This window comes from Phalacrocorax aristotelis, chromosome 2, assembly GCF_949628215.1.
Source record: "Phalacrocorax aristotelis chromosome 2, bGulAri2.1, whole genome shotgun sequence".
Taxonomy (NCBI): Eukaryota; Metazoa; Chordata; class Aves; order Suliformes; family Phalacrocoracidae; genus Phalacrocorax; species Phalacrocorax aristotelis.
The window spans coordinates 54532063-54551087 of record NC_134277.1 but is presented as its reverse complement, the minus strand read 5'-3'; the positions used below and the strand labels follow the sequence as shown (position 1 = coordinate 54551087).

Genomic DNA, 19025 nt, shown 5'->3' with positions numbered 1-19025 from the left:
GGAGGATGGGGAGTTTATACTGTCTTGCCAGCACATTTTAAATTATCACTGTTAGTGTTCACCAAGGATCTTACTGTGATGGCTAACACTTAACACTTTTCACAAAAAGGAAAACCACCTTACTGGAATACGAAGTTCACCAAAAATTACCTGTCTAATGTTTTGAGTGTGATAGTTTAGGTGGACATGCAGATGTATTTTGTAAATTCCTCTTTTTTCAGTATCCTTTTTTAACAGCTCTTGACTGTGTACTTGTAGTTTAGTAGAGAACAATATTGATTAATATTTTTAAAGAAAAACTATCACATTAGTTCCTAAAAATAGGAATTGAAATGCATTTTTTCCTTGCCTGCACTCATCTTTTCTTACTATGAGTTAATGAATGTCTAGTAAATTTATTCTGGCTAGGAAGTCCCTTTAAAGAAAAGGAACCAAAACAGATTGCCTGGACTTTTTTTTTTCATTCCACAAACAAGACAGAACTGTGTATCAGTAGGTGCTTTGCAGCCAAACTGTTAGATCCAATGGAAACTGCATATAAAAGGTTTGTTAACACAGCAGAATTACAGAAAAATAAAAATGTCAGTTTCAGCAATTCAGTTGTACTTCAGTTTAGGGAGTTTTTTAAAATTATATTTTATTTTAACTTGGTATTCCATGAGAGTTGAAATACTTTGTATATTGGAGAGCACAGTTGTTTATTTCTCCACTAAATCACAACACATTCTATATGGATTTTAGTTCTGAAATCCATCAAGAGCTATCTTCTTATAGACCAAGACAATCTGAGGAGGCAGAGAAAGCATTGCCATCAAAACCCCTTGACAGGCATAATCAGTATATCCAGCTGTAATAAAGATCCCTGACACTTGGAAGAGTAAGAAATGAGTGGAGGTTCCAGTTCAAGTTCTATATAGTTTATTATGAAGTCTCTGAAGAGTTCAGCTTTGAATTTCATTTTGTTGAGGAGTCTTAATTCACATGAGGAGACAACAAACAGGAAAATATGCCCCAGCGGTCAGCTCTGAAAACTTGCGTGTATTTCTTCGTTCCTGTTGACTACTGAGCTTTATTAAAAGACTTTAGTCTTCATATTTGAAGGCATTTTTTGTGATGCATACATGTATTAATGACAAACACGGAAATTGAAATGCATGTTTATGCATGCACATGCATATATGTATGGATTTACATAAAAATCTATTGGATTAAAATTTAAAAAAATGCTCGTTTTCATTCTATGAAGAGGGAGAAAAAGAGCTGTGAGATGGGTCTCTTCTGTAGTCCCATCCCATCCCTCTGTCATGGTTGGTCTTGGGTTTAAAGTGGAAGATGAGGAAAAAAAACCTTTTTTTTTTTTTTAAGTTTCCTTAACTAGGAACACTGTACTGTACAGTTTGCACACACAGGCTGAGAGAAGAATTTTACTGAAGCTCCAGTTGTTCAAAAACTCACAAGTGATAGAACTGAGATTCCCTTTATCCCATTATCATCACTTTTGTACTGTGGGGTATTGGCTTCTTTTTTCTTCTTTCTTTTTAATTTCAAAACCAAAGTATTACAAGAACACTGACTAGCCTTAATGTTTTTTCCTATACAAAGGATTCCTAACTGCAACTGACACAAATCTGCAAATTGAGCTGTAGAAATGAAGCAGGATGTCTAGAAGATGAGGGACGGTTAGGGTGAGTTTTATCTTCATAAATTCAGTCATCTGCAAGTTAGACTTAGAAGTCTGAGCTAGCTCTCTTCAGAGGCGATGGAAAGAAACAGATTGGATGAATCAGCCTCTGCAGGTGTCTGTTTTCTCTGACTATGCAGAATGCTTAGGAAAACTGGCTCAGAGATCTTGCTTTGTAGTCAGCTGACATGAATCCCACCTGCAGTGACTACTTGTGAAAAAGTTTGACTTAAGTCTTTGAAATGAAATCACTGGGAACTCTTAAGTCAGAGGAGGGATGGAAGGAAGCTCTCTGGGGCCTTGCATGCTGTACTTGCTCTTGGATTGTCCTTTTTCTCTCCTGCTTCTTTGTTACTTCTACCCTTTCAGCCTCCACAATATGAGGCGGTACTTCTACAAGCAGCGGTCTATTAAGCTACACAAATGTGATTCCTCCTTAGAAACCAGGGTACTTTCTACATGGATCCTCTTGGGGAGGGGGAGGGGGAGGAATAGTATGTCATAATGTAAATTAGGCCTATTGTAATGTAGATGTATAAAATAGATTATTTAAGGCCACTTAAGCAATCTTAATTCTGCTTTATCTGAGTTTTGTGATCTTCTCTCACTTATACACACACGCATACAGAAATCTCTATATTAGACCACATATTTTTGAAACAGGCAGACTAATACAAAAGATGATTATCATCAGTGTCACTAATGCCTGTCCAGTTTGTTGAATTTGGGACAGTCAGCCTGCAGAAATCCCTGTTGCTGGGAGCATCTGGTAGCAGCTGAGGTGTTGATAGCATATTGTGATTTAGAACAAAGTAGTTCTTCAGCAAATTTCATGCTGTCAAAACAACACAGGAGCCAGATCTCTCAGCTTTATTCTAGACTTTAAAAAGGACTTAATAGTCCTTTTGTCTGTTTTGTCTAACAAGCCTTAGACTCAGAACACATTTTTCATACAGCTTGAATTATCCTACCCTTCTTTCCTTTAAATATGTCTTTTAATTCATTATTTTGCTTGGAATAGAAAATGCAATTGTAATCCTGTGAAGGCTTGGAAGCAATGATGTCTTAGATCCTTACAGTATTTTCCTGTCAGGAATGATGCTCTGAAGGTATTCACTGAAATCTAAGGGACCCAAGGTTTTCTCTGTGTTTGGAAACAAGCTCCTGCAGAGGGTGAATCCAAACTCCTCTCTGTTGGCCATGCAGTGAAATAACATACCTGATCCAAGACATTAGTGTAGATGCTCCTTGACTATCTGTGTTTTAAAACTTAGGAGCTGTGCTTTATTGCTAAGGTTACTCCTTCTGCAAGAACCCAGTAGTAATTCTGTAAACAGTGGTTTCAGCCAGCCAGTTTGAATTTGGACAGCATCAAATTGTGTGATACAGTCCTCTTCTCAGATATTTACATGAAGCCTCTATCTAACATTTTAATTTTCTTATAATCTGTGATTTGAAAAGAATAGCAGGGAAGTCTGGGGATTTGTATGTACTAAATGGCAGGCAATTTCTCTGCTCCTTGTACAGGTGCTAATTCCAGTGTTTGTCTCTCCTTTGGAAGTCAGATGCTCTTCTGTTCTGCTTAATGGCATATTTTGTTTAAAAGGTTCTATGGATTTTTGATAACTAAATACAAGACAGGGTGTGGACTCCCTCCTCCTTCCCCAGTCAAAATGAAGCCTTTTTCTAGCATATGTCTTTTTGGGTTTTGTTTTTGTTTCGTGGTGTTTTTTTTTTTTTCCACCCCCTTGCATAATTCTTCTTTGTGGGTGGGTTACCTTTAGCTCAGGATTTTGGTCTTTCAACAGACCTTTGTTTTTTTTGTGGATATATTCAATATCTCTTTTATAATGTGAAGAATAAAAAAACCGTGAAATTTATACAGCAAGTAGCAAGGCTGATTTCTTGTGGTGTTTTCTTGTCCTTTGTGCTTTTTCCAAGTTGGCAACAGTCATAGAAAGAGTGACACCATGTGTTAAGGTGAAGAATTTCACTTTTCTTGATTTATTTCCCATTTCTTCAGTACTCTGATCCTTTACAGTGCTTTTATCATCCATCAAATGTTAAGATTTTCTGTGTGCTTGCTTTGTCATGCTTTGTTCAGTAATTTTAAAAATTCATGTCTGGAAAAAAGTTGGTGAAAGTGGCTGGAAACCCAGAGGAGGTCTCCATAGGAAAAGAAGATGAAAGGATAGTACTGCGAAGATGCTGATTATGAGGATCTGTGGTAGACATGTAGTGTAGTGCAAGGAATACAAAGGTTGTCCCTGTTGCTGGGAAAAAGAGGTAAATGGCAAAGGAAAGGTGAAATTGAAAGGAAAGGGAAAGAAGGTACTTCAGGCCAATGTGTAGCACTCATTGCAATCAAGGACATAAAAATATTTTAAAGCAGTATTTTGCTGTAAGTATAGTTTCTGAGATTATTCAACATTTGATAGAGTAAAACAGAGGCTTGCATGTGTTAGTGTTACCTAGTCATGAGCACTTCAGGGGCTGAGAAGCCAAATCTGATTTCGGGATGTACGTGCCCCAGCAATGACCCCTGCTGGCATTGCAGGTGCAGCAATGTGCTGCTGGCTGTGTGAATACAGGGGAGAAGGTATTCAGCTGCTGGGTGATGTTTTCTGCTTGAACATCTGTTTCATATTTCTCTTGAGGAAAAGGTACAAGGCTGGATGGAAGGACTTTGGAAGCCAAACCTGCCCAGGGCCTGTCAGTTAGACCACACATGAGTCAGTCCATGGGTGCTTTGGAGGAAGAGACAAGGAATGCTACTAGGAAGAAAAAACTTCATTTCATACCATTGCTGCAGAAAAGGTCCTAGGCGTAATCACAGAGGCTTGCTTGTTTGGTAACAGTAACGTATTCTCTTTTCCTCCTCTCTATGTGTGTTTGTTTGTTTAGGTTGAATTTTCCTATCCCCCCCTAAAGCCTGGAGAAGGACATGATAGCCACAGTTTACCAGAGGAGTGGAAATACTTACCATTTCTTGCCCTACCAGATGGCGCTCACAACTATCAGGAAGGTAAGCAATGAGAGAAGTTGTTGTACGTACTGGTTTGACTGCAACCAAAAGAAAAATCCTGATATCTGAACAATTGATCAACAATTCTTTTCACTATTAGACTTCCTGTAACTTTTTATTTAAGCTGCAAAATACATTGGCAATCATATGTTGCTTCAGAGTTTAAAGTGAAAGTAGATGATAAAGGTGTACTTCCCATATTAAAAAATCAGATGTCAATAAGTGCTTAAGGGTTGCATAGCATTTGTGTGTAGTCCTCGTGCAAAACAAGGCTACCAGCTTTCTCAGAAGTTCTTTGAGTGGAGAATAAACTCTTGAATAAAACCTAGTCCAGTTTTGAGATAAGGGAAAAATGAAATTCTAAAATTCAGCTTTGTAATGTATGTAGGTACTATGATCTTTTTTCCTTCACTAATTTAGAGATTTTTAGAATGACCTACAAGTCATTCAATGTCTATAGAATGGCATATTTTGAAAACCAGCAAATGTAAAGGGCAGGAACAGGAGCTTTAGTGTATTTGTCAGTGGAATGAAGATAGAATGATTCTTTTGCCACGTAGGTACCAATAAAATTGCTCCAGGTTGAGGGTTTTTTGGTGTAGTGTTGCATTTATATCTATGTTTATTTGACAGCAGTTCAGGTCATCGCTTGACATTTATATGCATGTTTGGTTATTTCATCTTTTTTTCTGCACAGCAGTGAACAAGGAAGTCAATTATAACACCAAAATCACAGAAACCCTTTAATACTACTTCTAATAAGATTTTTTTAAGTTGATGTACTTTCCTAATTCTCCAGCTTCCAGAGACCTCATGTGGAAGCAAAGGAGTAGTATCAAAATAATCCCCTTCCTAGCAGCAATAAGGGTCTCTCTGACTCTGCTCTAGGTCATGAATTTTGTTTAATTTCTGCATTGTTAAATATGTAATGAGCAGTAGGCTGCATTCAAAGCCAGGGAAATCATATGCAGCTCCACATACCTGTTCTCTCTTGGCTCAGTACCATCCCTGTTAATGCTCAACTTTGATTATTTTCACTGCTGCACTAAAAGATTATCAATGTGTTATTTTGGTAGGGGAAAAAAGAAAAAGATTTGGCAACAAAACTGATGTATATCCTTGTGTTTTGTAGGCAAGAATACATATTAACTTGAAACAGGAAAATACACTTCAGTTAATAGTTACATTTACTGTAACTTCATTAGATATCTATTTTTGAGTTTTAAACTAATTCCCACTAATAGTTACATTTTTGGAAAGCGGAAGACTTGGTACAGGAAATAGTCTTAAAGGCTTTCTAAAACCCTTGGTGATATTTATAATATAATCAAACCTGATCAAGGAAAGCTTTGTTATAAACAGGCCCTCCTTCTGTTGGATTTTACTGCATATGGGATTGTCTCATTTTGTTACTATGAAGCAAACAGAAAATTAATAGTTGGTTTCAAACCAGATTTCACTCATGTTTTGAAAGGCAGTCATAATGCCCTCTCCTTTACTTAGGATTTAGCAACTTTTTTGCAGTATTAGCAAATGCGTGTGTGTGTGTGTGTATATCTCAAGCCATAAAAGCCTTTCTCTTGTCATATTTTATAGAGGTTTTTTCTTTGATGCCACACTTGCACAGAGACAGTAATTATTTTTTGTGAGACTAGGATTCACAAATCCTTTTCGTTACCACAGTGATGCTGCTTCACGGATACCTACCTTGGCAGTGTTAGCAGGTAGATGTCAACTGTAGATGTCCTCCTTGGTGTTTTTTTCTCCCTATCTTCATTGCATTGGCCTTCTTAATAGTATTGCACTCCAACTGTACACCTTGCCTCATAGTGCCTTGTCTTTGCTCCTCTGTACTGAATTGGGAAAGCAGCATGCCTGTAGGTTTCAGTGGTGCTTCTCTGCTGTCAGTAGCTGCTTCTGAGAGCCCATCAGAGGACTTACAGGAGCTTGGTCAGGCTAAACATGAGGCTATTGTTAGAATATCCATATCAGCACAGCTGGAGATTCTTCCACAAACCTTCTTGCAGTTTGGAAATTAATTTGGGTGCAGGCATAGCTTTATAGATGACATTTTCTTTCTTTCTTTTTTTTTTTAAGTCTCAGAAAATGAGTGTGCCAGTATTTTCAGCAGTAAACCTTTTATAAATAAGTGATGTTGAAAATAAAAATACTGAACTTTTGTGACTTATGAAACAGTCTTTTTGTTTTCATAGATACCGTGTTTTTCCATTTGCCTCCAAGATGTGGGGATCGAACCACAGTATATGGTGTTTCTTGCTATAGGCAGATTGAAGCGAAGGTAACTTTCCAAATTGTGTATTATATTCATGAAATAATAGGCTTGATGCATTAAGAACCCTAAAATTCAGTGGCTTGCCTTACACCAACAGTCAAATTGCATGATCAGCTTACATTTAAAAAATCTATGAAAATGTGCATGGTAGCTAGCTACGCAACTTGAGAACTGTTTCTTTCTCTTATGTCAGCAGGCATATTGTGATCTTCTGAAATGTTTAAGGCAACTGAAAAATATGTTTTGGTTCTTGAGTGCTAATCCAGGTATCAGCACCAAGCAGCAAAACGAAGCTGACAGTCTGCAGGCAGCCAAGTCATGCTTCCAGGAAGTAGGCCTCTTGGGTGGAAAAAGTTGAAATTTCTCAGTGTGTGACCGTGAAGAATTTTTGGAGTATTTCCTACGATCTGACCATGCAAGTGTAGGGATGTTTCTCTTCACCTACCTTCCTTGCCAAAAGTACACTTGCAGAGTAGACTGTGACCTTCTCAGTCATTGTAGCTGCTTACCAATACTGAACTTTCAGCAGTAAAGCTGAAAAATTGATGAGCACTACAGTGTGTACCTGATGACACTGAGGAAATTATGTACTTGATCTCCTAGAATCTGCCCATATTTTCAAAAGTCCTATACTTTCATAAAGCACTTAGTTATTACAAATCTCTTGAAAAATTACTCCCTCTTCCAGTGAAATGGCAAGAATCTGGAATGCCATGTGGGTTTGAGTTTTAAATGAGTCACATATTCAGAAGATGTAAATTATGGACTCTGTTTTATTGTTAATCATACCTTGATTATATTTCAAGTTCCTGTTTATGCTGTAGGAGAAACTTCACACATGCAGATCTTAATTCCATTTCTTTTGAACGAAGTCCATGTTGATTTGAGTTCGCTTATCTTCGCAGCCAGCCTTCACTGTATTCTGGAATTTAGAGTATTGCTTTCTTTAACTATGCAATAACTTGACTTTATTGTGCTTTTGATTCCAGTTTATGCTGTTTAGTAACCAATTAAGAAGGTAAATAGATGTTTAAAATGAACTCTTTGGAACAAGTAGGATAGAAACAATGTGTTTCATATGACAGCTCTAGCACTCTTTCCATCTGTCCTATTGATGTGTGGGCTGCAGTCCGGACACTTGCTGTTTTGTACAATTAAGTGAGTCACTTGGCTGTATTTTTGCCGCCACCCTTTCTAGGCCTGCTGTTAAGTGCCGGGACCATTTGGTCTGGCTGAGAGCGTAGATGATTCTGCAGATGATACCTCCTTTATTTTGTGGGTGGCTTAAAGAAAATCCTTGAGTATAAAACAAACAGTTTCTAGGCAAAGACTTTTCAACCTGGTCCATTTTCACAGATGTTAGAGCATAACGAGTGACAAGTGACATGTTGTGGCTTCTCTTCTGTTAAATTACCCTGTTAAAATGCCATTGCCTTTTCCAGGGTTATTGCCTTTTTCTCATGCTAATGTCTTTTAAACAGTCCTCTGTTTATCATCACAGCTGTACTTGGATCTTTGCTGTGCACAGTAAGATGAGAACACCACTCTGACATATGAGTGTTATGACCATTTTTACTAGGTAAGGGCATACTGTTGCATGGTTTGGATATTCCACCATGGAAGGCAGTCAGTTTTAGGATTTTGTTTAAATAGGGGCTGGCAACTAGACCTGTGAAAGAATTATTTTTGAAATTGTGCATGGGTAAAAAAATACTATAATACTTCTATTTCTTAGGCATTAAAAGTACGGCAAGCAGACATCACCCGAGAAACAGTACAGAAAAGTGTCTGTGTTCTCAGTCAGCTGGTAAGAATGTTTGTTTAACTCCCAAAACGCTTTCAAATAAGATATTAAAAAGGATTTGTTTTCCGTGTTCTTATTTGGAACTTTTGGCTCCAAACATCTCTTGCAGAGGGTAACAAAATGCTGAAGTAAAATTGAATCAAAGTCTATGGCGTTTGAGTGAGCCGCCTTGAACTGGTATCTCCTTGTACAAGCAATTGTAAAAGTGTCTGCCTTTTGTCAGGGACCAGGATATCTATTTACACTTTGATTATTCTTAAGTGCTACTAACATTATTCGAGTAGTAGGATTAAGGGTTTGGCCAATATAATGACTGGAAAGAGTGGGTATTGACAACTGTGAAAGAGGTTTGAAGATAGTCATACATACAGCGTACTCTTGTTTTGGAGGAACGTCCTGTATTTCTGCATATTTAGCAAAACCTACTGGTCACCAGGCAGGGAACAGAAATTATTTCTGTGCTTAAAGATGAATAAAGAACTATTACTGGAGCTGCATGAGCAGCTTTAAAGCAGGAAAGTACTTTTCCAGAAAGATGTTCAGTGATGGTATGGTATGCGCAAATGGGAAGAAAATAGAATTATCATCATTTAAAATGAGGACAGGAGAAGGATGCTGTGAGTTAGCAACTAAGGACTGCTCCTCCATGACCTCTGTGTAATAATGTGTCTGTATTGCAAGATAAGAATGGGAGAAGACTGAAGTTCAGAATGAGCGACGAAATTTTCTTTACTTGCTTTTGTGTTTGTTTTCCTTCCAAGCCTTTGTATGGGTTACTTCAGGCAAAGCTGCAACTCATTACACATGCGTATTTTGAAGAAAAAGACTTCTCGCAAATTTCAATTCTAAAGGTAACTTTTAAGCAATAGCCACACAGAACAAAGCTTTCAGTGTATGGCTACAGACTTCAGTGGTTTTAATTAGTGCTCAAATGTTACATTTGCATAGGCAAGTCAGTTATTCGGCTCTCGTAATAATGTGAACTAAATGAACTACCCTAATCTGACAGAGGGTCAGCTTTCTGATTTGTAATGAAATATAAGCATGAGTGCGATTGTCAGCGTGTATCTTCTTTGACTCCATTAGTAAAATTTTACTTTCTATCTGGAATAAGACATTGAAATCCTTGAATAAGTGAATTCTCTTTATTCTGGATTTTGCGTGACCGTGTGCCATTAATGGCTTCTGGGTTTTTTTTTTACTTTGTTCTAACTTTTACAGGAACTTTATGATCATATGAATAGTTCCTTGGGCAGTACGTTGCTAGAAGGGTCACAAGTTTATCTTGGTAAGTGGCTTTTGTACAAGCAGCAGAGATAACGTTACACTAATCAACACATTTCCTTCCCAAGCTAAGTTGTCTATGTGCATTAAGAAATTAAGCACCAGAGGCCTGTGTGCCTGCACAGTATTGTTATGCATTTCTTTATTAACGGATTTAAATAAATGTCAAATAAAGGTAGTGTTCCTTTCATAATAGGGGTTAATTGTAGGTTGAAAGCCATGTTACCTCTTGACCTAAGTGTCTGACAAGCAACTGCTTGGCTGCTTTTGGGAAACTACCTTCCTAATTTTTAGATGGAACTATTTGATGGTGTGGGGTGCTCAAGCTTTCATCTACCTGTTATTTGGGATATCTCCCACTCAATTCTGATTCTTCCCAGTGTTTTCTGAATGCATAGACATTGCACATGGACAACACATTCAGTGTTTCCATAATGCTGTTTGGCAGTCAACAGGAGTAACTGAGTGTGACTATTTATGTTATTATTGTCTCCGTTGTAGATTTAACTCTTGTTCCTGCTCAAAAGAAAGAATTTTGTATGAGTTCTGCTATTGAAATAACCAGGTTCACATAAAATGCATAATGGGTGCCCCCCTCCCCCTGGAAAATGGTGACAAGAAGTAAGTTAGTCTCTACTAGCTATTAAACTGTAATAATTGCTCTCTCTTTGGTATCTCAGGTCTGTCTCCTCGGGATCTTGTTCTTCACTTTAGACATAAGGTAGGTGTTCTCTGCTGGATATAGTAAGTACAGCACTTATTTTGTGGAGTAAAATGATTAGTGAGGAACTGAAAAATAAACATGTCTAGACTTACCTGAGCTAGGAGTAAGACGACTGTTTCCTAAGTACTTGTGGTTACAGTGTTCTGATTTCCCTTCCCCTTCTGCCTACATAACTTCAGTGAAAGTAAGTTCCAGGCTGAGAAGTTTTGTCTGCTGGATCCCCTGGAGATTTCTAGGTTTGTGTGACATTTCTTTAGTCCTCTCTCAAAGTGTAAGTGGTATGTCAGTTACAGTCGTCTTTCTATTTCCTGCTTCTCATCAGACAAATGTGGTAGAACAACACTGCTAGAGTCTGTGCAGACACAACTTGGAGCATTTTTCCCTGTATCTTGTAATTTTTGCAGCTTCTGCCATCATAGAGCCTGAGGGGACTTTCACCTCTTCTTTTTTTCCTAATGACTATTGAAATTGAGTGTGTATCCTTATAGCTAAGGTACAAATAGCATTTAGAATCTTTTATTAACTGAGAGGCATCAAGGAAGCAAATTAAGAGAATCTGGATTTCATGGTGTATTTTTTTGCCTGCTCAGTAGATTTTTGGGGTAGAACTCATTTTTCTTTAACTTCAGATGTCTGCCAGTCATGCCCCAGAAGCATGTGTGTTTTTCTTTGAGTATAGAAAGTCTGGACAGCCACTTCTGGTCTAGATGCCTCATCTGTAGATGCCTAAAATTAGGCGACGTAAATGCTATACTTGGTATTTTGCTGAATTCTTTTCTGTATTTCTGTGAAGGAATTCTTTTATGTTTAGGCAGTTTACTGTTTTTTAAAATTCTGGGATTACACAACATGTTATTTCTGATAAGCTTTGTATGATTTAAATTACGCAATTCTAGTTTGTGCAGGGTTTTCTTTGCATCTCAAATGCTATTTTGAAATGAGTGCTCAGGTGGAGAAAGGGTTTTGGAATACTGGGTTTCACTGGTCAAATGTATTTGGTCATTTGACGATTATGCAGTGACTAACATCCTGAATAAGAGATTGCTTGTACAGTATTTTTGATAAATGACACTGGTCCACTCATGATGTCTTTTATTTTTGTGTTTTTTTCAGGTCTTGATCCTTTTTAAATTGATTCTTCTAGAGAAAAAGGTAACATTTCGTAGGCTGAGGCAGGCAATTGAAATAGAAATGCAATTGTTAAATTTTTTTTCATATGAAGTTATGTAGAATATACTAGTGATAAATTTAAGTAAAATAAAGTAAAAGTATACTTTGCATCCATATATAAATTGAGCAACAGTAACAGCTGTGTGTTGATGTATAAATTTGCCTCTACTTCTGTCCACGCTCTGCCTTATTAATAGCCGTGCCAGCCAGAGTAAGTAAAATGTGATTAAATATGAGTGGAGAAACTTAACATTACAAAAGATAGGGAAGGTACACATAATGCAAATAGGTACATGTGTGAAGGGACCGACAGGAAATGCTGGTAGCTAAAAGGGAGTATACAGCTTAACAGGCACTAAGTAAGTAGAACCTCTGGTTCGGGCTTTAAATAGGCATACCAAAGGAAGTGAGTGCTAGAAGCGTCCTTCAGACCTGAATTGCATAGGTAAAGCTCTATGTTGTCTGCTGCAGGTATCTGTTAGGTCAGGCTGAACTCAGATTATAAACTGGTAAAAACTGTTGAATTCTAGGCTCGCTGTTTTATTTGGGCTGCCTTACTGCCTCAGAAGCAATGCTATCTTAGGAATTTAAGTGGAATATGCAAAATGTACAAGCAGATGTGAAATAGTAGACACATTTGTTCAGGGTATATATTAATACCCTGGAACAAGAACTTCCAGTGAAATGACTGTGTATCAGCTTGCAGACACATTTATGCAAGGACTTTTTTGTTTGCTTTTTAAAATTTTTGTTTAAAGTTTTGTTTCAGTTTCCCAATTGTCACTTTTTCTTCAGTGAATTTGCTGTGTTAAAACCCAGCTTCTTCAGAGCACTGAGAATGAGCATTAGAATTTCCTGTTAGCTGCAACTGGAAAGTTAGTAGGACCTAATCTATAAGCTATCGAACCAGTTGTGGGTTTAGTTTGGTTTTGTTTTTTTAAAGTCTATATCCAAGGCCTAGGTATCTTTTGTGAGGCAGTAAATATGGCTTTTAAAAATAGAAGTAGCAGCTTCTCCAAAGCTTTTGCACTTGTCACTTAATTCTGTGAGTTAGATATACCTTGACAGTTCTAAGTATTTATTGATGAGAATAAATGCAGTTTCCGCATCAAAGAACCATATGCTACAGAATGCTATATTAAAGGCTATGTAAAGGGTATACTTGAGAAAATATGATTGACATAGTAGGAGTACACATGTAGAAATGTATGTAATCAAGACTTGATATGCAAGCTTTTTCCCAAAAATAACTTAATGTGTTCTGAAAGTCTACAGTAACTCTTTTTTCTTTTAAACCGTAAGTGGAAAAATACTTTCCAGTTAAGATTTTGTAAAGTATGTCTACTGATCTGTTGAAAAAAAATTAGGATAGCATTTCATTAGGTCAGTACAGCATTTGAACATATATAAATAAAATGCTTTACTGAGATACAGTTCTTGTCTGAAGCTGCTCAAACCACAAGACATAAATGTACAGGAACAGGGGAGAAGGAGGGTCTCCCAAGCATGTTCATATGACTCAAACATAGGAAATTGTTTCAAAAATAATTGGGTGTTTATTGAGTAAACCTGCAGGTTGCTCTGTTTTTCCCTAAGCTCAAATAGGAAGACAACACCTGCAATTTCAAAAGGAAGAGGTTTGGTTTTCTGGCACTCCCTGTTTTCTGGCAGATGTTAAGGTTCCAGAGTAACTATGGGAATCTGTATGTTAAAAGACCTTAAATAAATATGCAAGAAGCCACTAGTAATGTCAGTTTTCCTAGAGCTGAAAAATGCCTGAATGCCACAGACGGATTTCCTTTAATCCATAGCAGTTTGGTTGATGCCTTTCCACAGGTTAAACAACTTTTTTTTTCACCTGTCAGCTGTTATTAGGCTGGAAGACTACTTCCAGATGGTGATCATTGGACTTTACTGCTGCCAGGACCACCCAGTTTGCTGATGTAAATGTTGTAGGCCATGTAACAGGGGTGGGAGGGGTAAGGAAGTGTGCATCCACATGGACGGAAAGGTGGCAGAGGAACTTGATGGAACAAATATAGAAAAGTACTTGGCTTAGTAAACAGTACACCCAAACAAAAACCTAGGCTGGAATAGATACCTTGAAAACAAGGTGGTACTTTATAGAATTAATTGTTTTTGTAAGCTTAAAAATAAGTTTGGCTAGGAACGCATGGTATCTGAAAATCTAAATCTGTAGGAGTATATCATAGGGTTTCTGTTGTAGTTCACTGGTATTATATCATGCATCTTTCATACATGCATTGTAGAGCAGCATCAAAAAGTTAGACTTTTTTTATTCCCATTGGAATCAGCCAAAATTCTTTTCTCAGATGACCTGCTTGTTCTTCTTATGCTTTTTCTGTGGCTGTTGTGATTTGAATTCACCTATCTTGTACAATTTTTTTTTTCTATGTTCAAGAGTATATATACACTCTATTTCTAGCTGAGGTACCATTAAACATTGTCTGGAATGTGTTAGGACTGCATAGGGCTTTCTCTTGGTTCCATCAATTCACTAGCTTGTAGATTGGCAAAAGCTAGTGGAACATGAGCTATTACTCATCAGTCACTTCTAAAGTGTCTTTCTAGCTTGCAGCAGAAATCTTTTAAGTCTAAGTCTGCAAACTTGCACTTTTAATTTCATCATAAACCTATTAAACTGGCCTGCAAAGTCATCAGGTTAGATCATTTTGTATTCCTTTGCATTGATGATTCCCTGTAATGCTCATGTATATTTTACTAGTATTGTGCTGCTTAAGCATGTAAAAATGGCATTGTTAAACAAGTTGACTTGCATGTGGTTTTTGATTTTTTTTCTTTTTTTTTTTTTTTTTTTGGGGTGGGGGTTGGCTTTTTTCCTTTCCTCCCCCTAAAGGCCTGTCTTGGAGGAACTCCAGTAGTAATATTCAGTCTTTCTTTTGTTTCTTCTTTCATTGCTAGCCTTTAACATGCCCCTTTTGAATTCCTAACTAATTTACTAATCCCAGTCTCTCTGATTTAATTAAGGAGATTGTTTTCCCATGTTATGCTGTAAGTGCTTTACCAAAGTTAATCAGTCATGTCATCTGTTTCCAAAAATATTTTTTTTTAATCATAGGAAGATACCTGTAATAAATGCATCCTGCATTTATGCTGTTTTTCATTTATCTGCATATCTTTAATATGTTTTCTTAGAAGACATGTTTTGGCATAGGTTTTTGTCAGAATCCTGGAATGGAGATTATTTGGCCTCTGATTTATAATAGAGACTTTAGTGTACTACAGATGAACAAGAATTTATGCGGAACAACATTTGCGTGCCAGTAAACTTTTTTTTGTCAGTCATTCAGTAACTGGATCGATTTGGGGAAAAAATCCGAATGACTGACAAATCTGAATGATTGACATGTATCTATTACACACATATGTGTATATAAAACATATATTACAAACATTATAAAAGGATGCAATAGACATATTTAAATATTTACTTGGAAATGTTGTAAGAGCTTTTGTTGGTAAGCAGGCTTTCTAACATAACATAAAAAGCAGTGCCTTGAATAGTTTGCATGTGTTCTGTATATCTTTGTCATGTTTAACTGTAATTTTATTTTTCTCATTCTGTCTTCCCTAATTCCCCTTTCCTTTCTTGCATGCTCTCTTCCCACCACCCCTACTCCCTTCCGCCACCAGGTGCTGTTTTATATTTCTCCAGTAAATAGATTGGTGGGAGCTCTGATGACTGTCCTGTCACTCTTTCCTGGTAAGAAGAGAAGTTTGGACTTCTTTTTATGTGCTTTCTGGTGATAACTGAGACTGGCTGTACTGTTTGAATTGGAAAACAATTTACGTGACAACAGAGTTATGTTGGTATGTCACATTGCCTAATACCTACTACTTGCACTCTATGGGTTATTTCTTGTGTTTAACTGGACCCGCTGCATCTTCTGTATTGCCTGTGGGTAACATAGGTGGAACCCCGAATAAATCACATTCCTGCCAAGTTCCTTAAACAATGAAAATACAAACCTCCCTCTTCCTCCTACATGTGACTTTCAAAAAAAGAAAAAACAGACAAACAAACCCAAACCCCTTAACCTTGTGAATTGTTAGCTTCTAGCCAGTCTTCTCAAAGCAAAAAATTTTGAGCAGATTCTTTAGGAGAGAAAGGGTGGGGTTTGCGTGTTTTTTTAACTCTCACCCCTCTCCTCAAAGCAGTGTTTTAAAATACATGATTTCTCCACTGTGCATACATGAGTACTTGTTAATGTTATTTAACAGAAGTCACACTTCTGTTGAGATGTTGATATTCTTGCGTGCTGTCACTTTCCAGGTATGATTGAACATGGTCTTACTGACTGCTCACTGTATAGACCAAGAAAGAGCATATCGGAGGATGCTGGCTTGCAGGAAAATACACCACGGTTAGATGGTTATGTTTCTGTGTCTGCTGCTGATACTTCAAATACAAACTTGGGAATGGGAAAGGGAGGCAGGAAGATGGCAGGAGACCATTCTCTGGAAAGTCAAAAAGCAAACGTGCCTTTCTCCCAGTCAGAGAAGACTTGCAACGGAGCTCAGTCCTCCCATGGTACTACTGTGCAGCGCTTGAAAGTTCCTGCCCGCACTTCTCCAGCATCCTCTGAAAGTGACTGGGAGACCTTAGATCCTAGCATTTTGGAGGAGTCTAATTTGAAAGAAGGAGAACGTGAAAATATAGCCTCAGACCAGGCTGAAAATCTTCCGAGTGAAGGCGCGAGCTCAGAAAGCCTTCCAATCACCGTGCAGCCCCAAGCAAATACAGGACACACAGTGTTTGTTCCAGGACTTATATCTGGCTTGGAAGAGGACCAGTATGGTATGCCGTTGGCAATTTTTACAAAGGTAAATATGTTGTTCATGGTATCTGGTAACTCAGGAGACATCTGGTTTTTTCAGAAGTGGCTAATAATTTTGGTTACCCAGCTCCAGATGGACGGTAGGGTAGTACCAAACACGTAAGTGCGGTCTCTGGCAAGTGACTGTGTTCCTAAACAGGTGGAAAGCGTGGGTGCACGCACACATGCATTCCACTTTTCTTTCATATGTATACTTACATACTGTTTTCAATTCTACATTATGGTAACCTGCAACCCCACTGTGGTTAATAAATGATATGTATCAGTAACTATTGTTTTCTTTTACTCTGAAGAATTGTTGACCTAACCTATATGGGGCAAGATCAGAGTACTTAAGTGTTTAGAGACCTTAATCTAAACTAAGATTCTGAAAGCTGTGTGTTAGCTGACAATAACCTATGTTTTACTCTTTTAATTTTTATATCTATATGTATTTATAAATGTGTATGTGTGTATATATGCACAAAACATACGTAAGTGTGTGTATATGTATACACACAAAAATGTATACATATATATGTATATAATTTCACCCTTCTTTACATGATAGCTCTTCCTGGTTGTCTGTGGCTCTTTCCCTGTGCGTGGTGCTGAGCTGCTGAATTTTAAGCTTATGCCTGTGCCTAACTGAACTACTCCAGGTATTCCAGGGTCTCTCTAAGGACTCTGGGCATTGTCAGATAACAAGCAACACAAGCAATATAACTAGGGCTGGTTTCCCATAGAAAACAGGGCAGATGCATCCCTTTTAGAGATACTTTTGTCAGTAAAAGAAGCAATATAATACATTGTTTTGCTTTTAATGTAATAACCTTTTAGATGAACACTTGCCCAGAAAGTAGAAGATTCAGATTTATTTCATCAAACTGATGAGGTTAAAAGTGGTGTTTCTTCCTTTGGAGGTGCTTATTTGCATTTCCTTGCGGAACATTGTATTTCATGATTGTGTTTGAGCTGCTCACGATGACTTCCATTGGAAATGGTATGTTACGTGGGCCCAAGTGAGCAGCTCAAATGTCATTGCCCTGTATGGCCTCACGTCGCTGTTAGAAATGCCTTTTCAACAAAGATCTGCGGCCTGGTGTTTGTCTTTACGGTCTGTTTAATGAAAATAATAGCCTGTAAATGGTATTTACTCTAGTTCTATTGAAAATACTCGATTTGAAAGCAAGAGGAAAATAACTGATAAGGGGTCTACAAATACATGCAAGGAAGCTGACATCGTTTACATGTTTACCTTCTGTTCCACAAAGGCACTTTTCATTTGAGTTCATCTAATGTAGTTAAAGCAGAAAGGCTTTACTACGTCTCTAAGTTATCAGAAAAATATGATTCAAAGTTGTAGTTTAACCACTTACTGGAAAGTTTGAATCTCTTTTAGAGCTCTCATCTCGGGGTTGCTTTATGCCATGTCATGGAAAGACTAATAAATCTGACAAACTTGAATGGGAGGAGTTTTTCCCAGATGGCATAATACCGTATCAAAGTACACCAGAGCACAAGGAAAAACAGGTTCCTTAGTAGCAGTTCTGTAGTATCTAATACCAATTTCATTTGCACTCTTTTTAAAGGAATGGAACGCATTCATGGAAATAAAAGTTGTTACACTTGCAGACAAATGTGAGTTTGGGAACTGAGACTTGATACTTCAAATAGTGAAAGATTTCCAAGACTCTGCTACTTGCGTAGACAGTAATTAAACCTTCTTTTGCCAGCTTCTCAAGCCATATATTTTTTAAAATTTTCCATTTTAAGTTGGTGATTCCTCTCAAAGCACTGTTGTTCCTTTGACACAGGCTGTTTGTTTTCAGCTGATAAGTGCATGTCATCTGGAAAGCCATCCCTGTGTCTAATATAACAAAAGGGAATAGTTGTGCTCCTTTCTTCCATATGTTTCCAATTACCATGTACTGTGTGATAAAGTGCACGTGCTCTTTTTTTCTGTCCAGTAAGCCCTTAGCCTTTCTGGGTTTCTGCTAGTGAATAAGTTGCTTTGTGCTTTATGCAGTTGAACAGCTGGAATTAGACTTCAGTATTAGAGTTCAGGGGTACGTTGATCCCATATTTTAAAAGAAAAATACAGTACCTACAGCTGCTTCTTAATGATCTCTCAATGACTGACTTCAAAACCTTTTTTCAAAATTTTTGGAGGTGTTTTTTTTTT

General features: G+C 37.5%; 1 protein-coding gene across 3 annotated transcripts in view; it reads left to right on the top strand.

Annotated features, from left to right (window-relative positions):
• The window catches only part of AVL9 (AVL9 cell migration associated), a 42172-nt gene that overhangs the window by 10339 nt on the left and 12808 nt on the right, over positions 1–19025 (top strand). For all 3 annotated transcript variants that reach the window (XR_012659017.1, XR_012659016.1, XM_075083625.1), the window contains exons 2-10: positions 4586–4706; positions 6920–7005; positions 8735–8806; positions 9565–9654; positions 10025–10091; positions 10768–10808; positions 11925–11963; positions 15657–15726; positions 16297–16847. Coding sequence is in view for 1 of the 3 variants with exons in the window: in XM_075083625.1 (XP_074939726.1) it covers positions 4586–4706; positions 6920–7005; positions 8735–8806; positions 9565–9654; positions 10025–10091; positions 10768–10808; positions 11925–11963; positions 15657–15726; positions 16297–16847 (1137 nt within the window). In the remaining 2 variants the exon portion in view is untranslated. The remainder of the gene's footprint in view (positions 1–4585; positions 4707–6919; positions 7006–8734; positions 8807–9564; positions 9655–10024; positions 10092–10767; positions 10809–11924; positions 11964–15656; positions 15727–16296; positions 16848–19025) is intronic.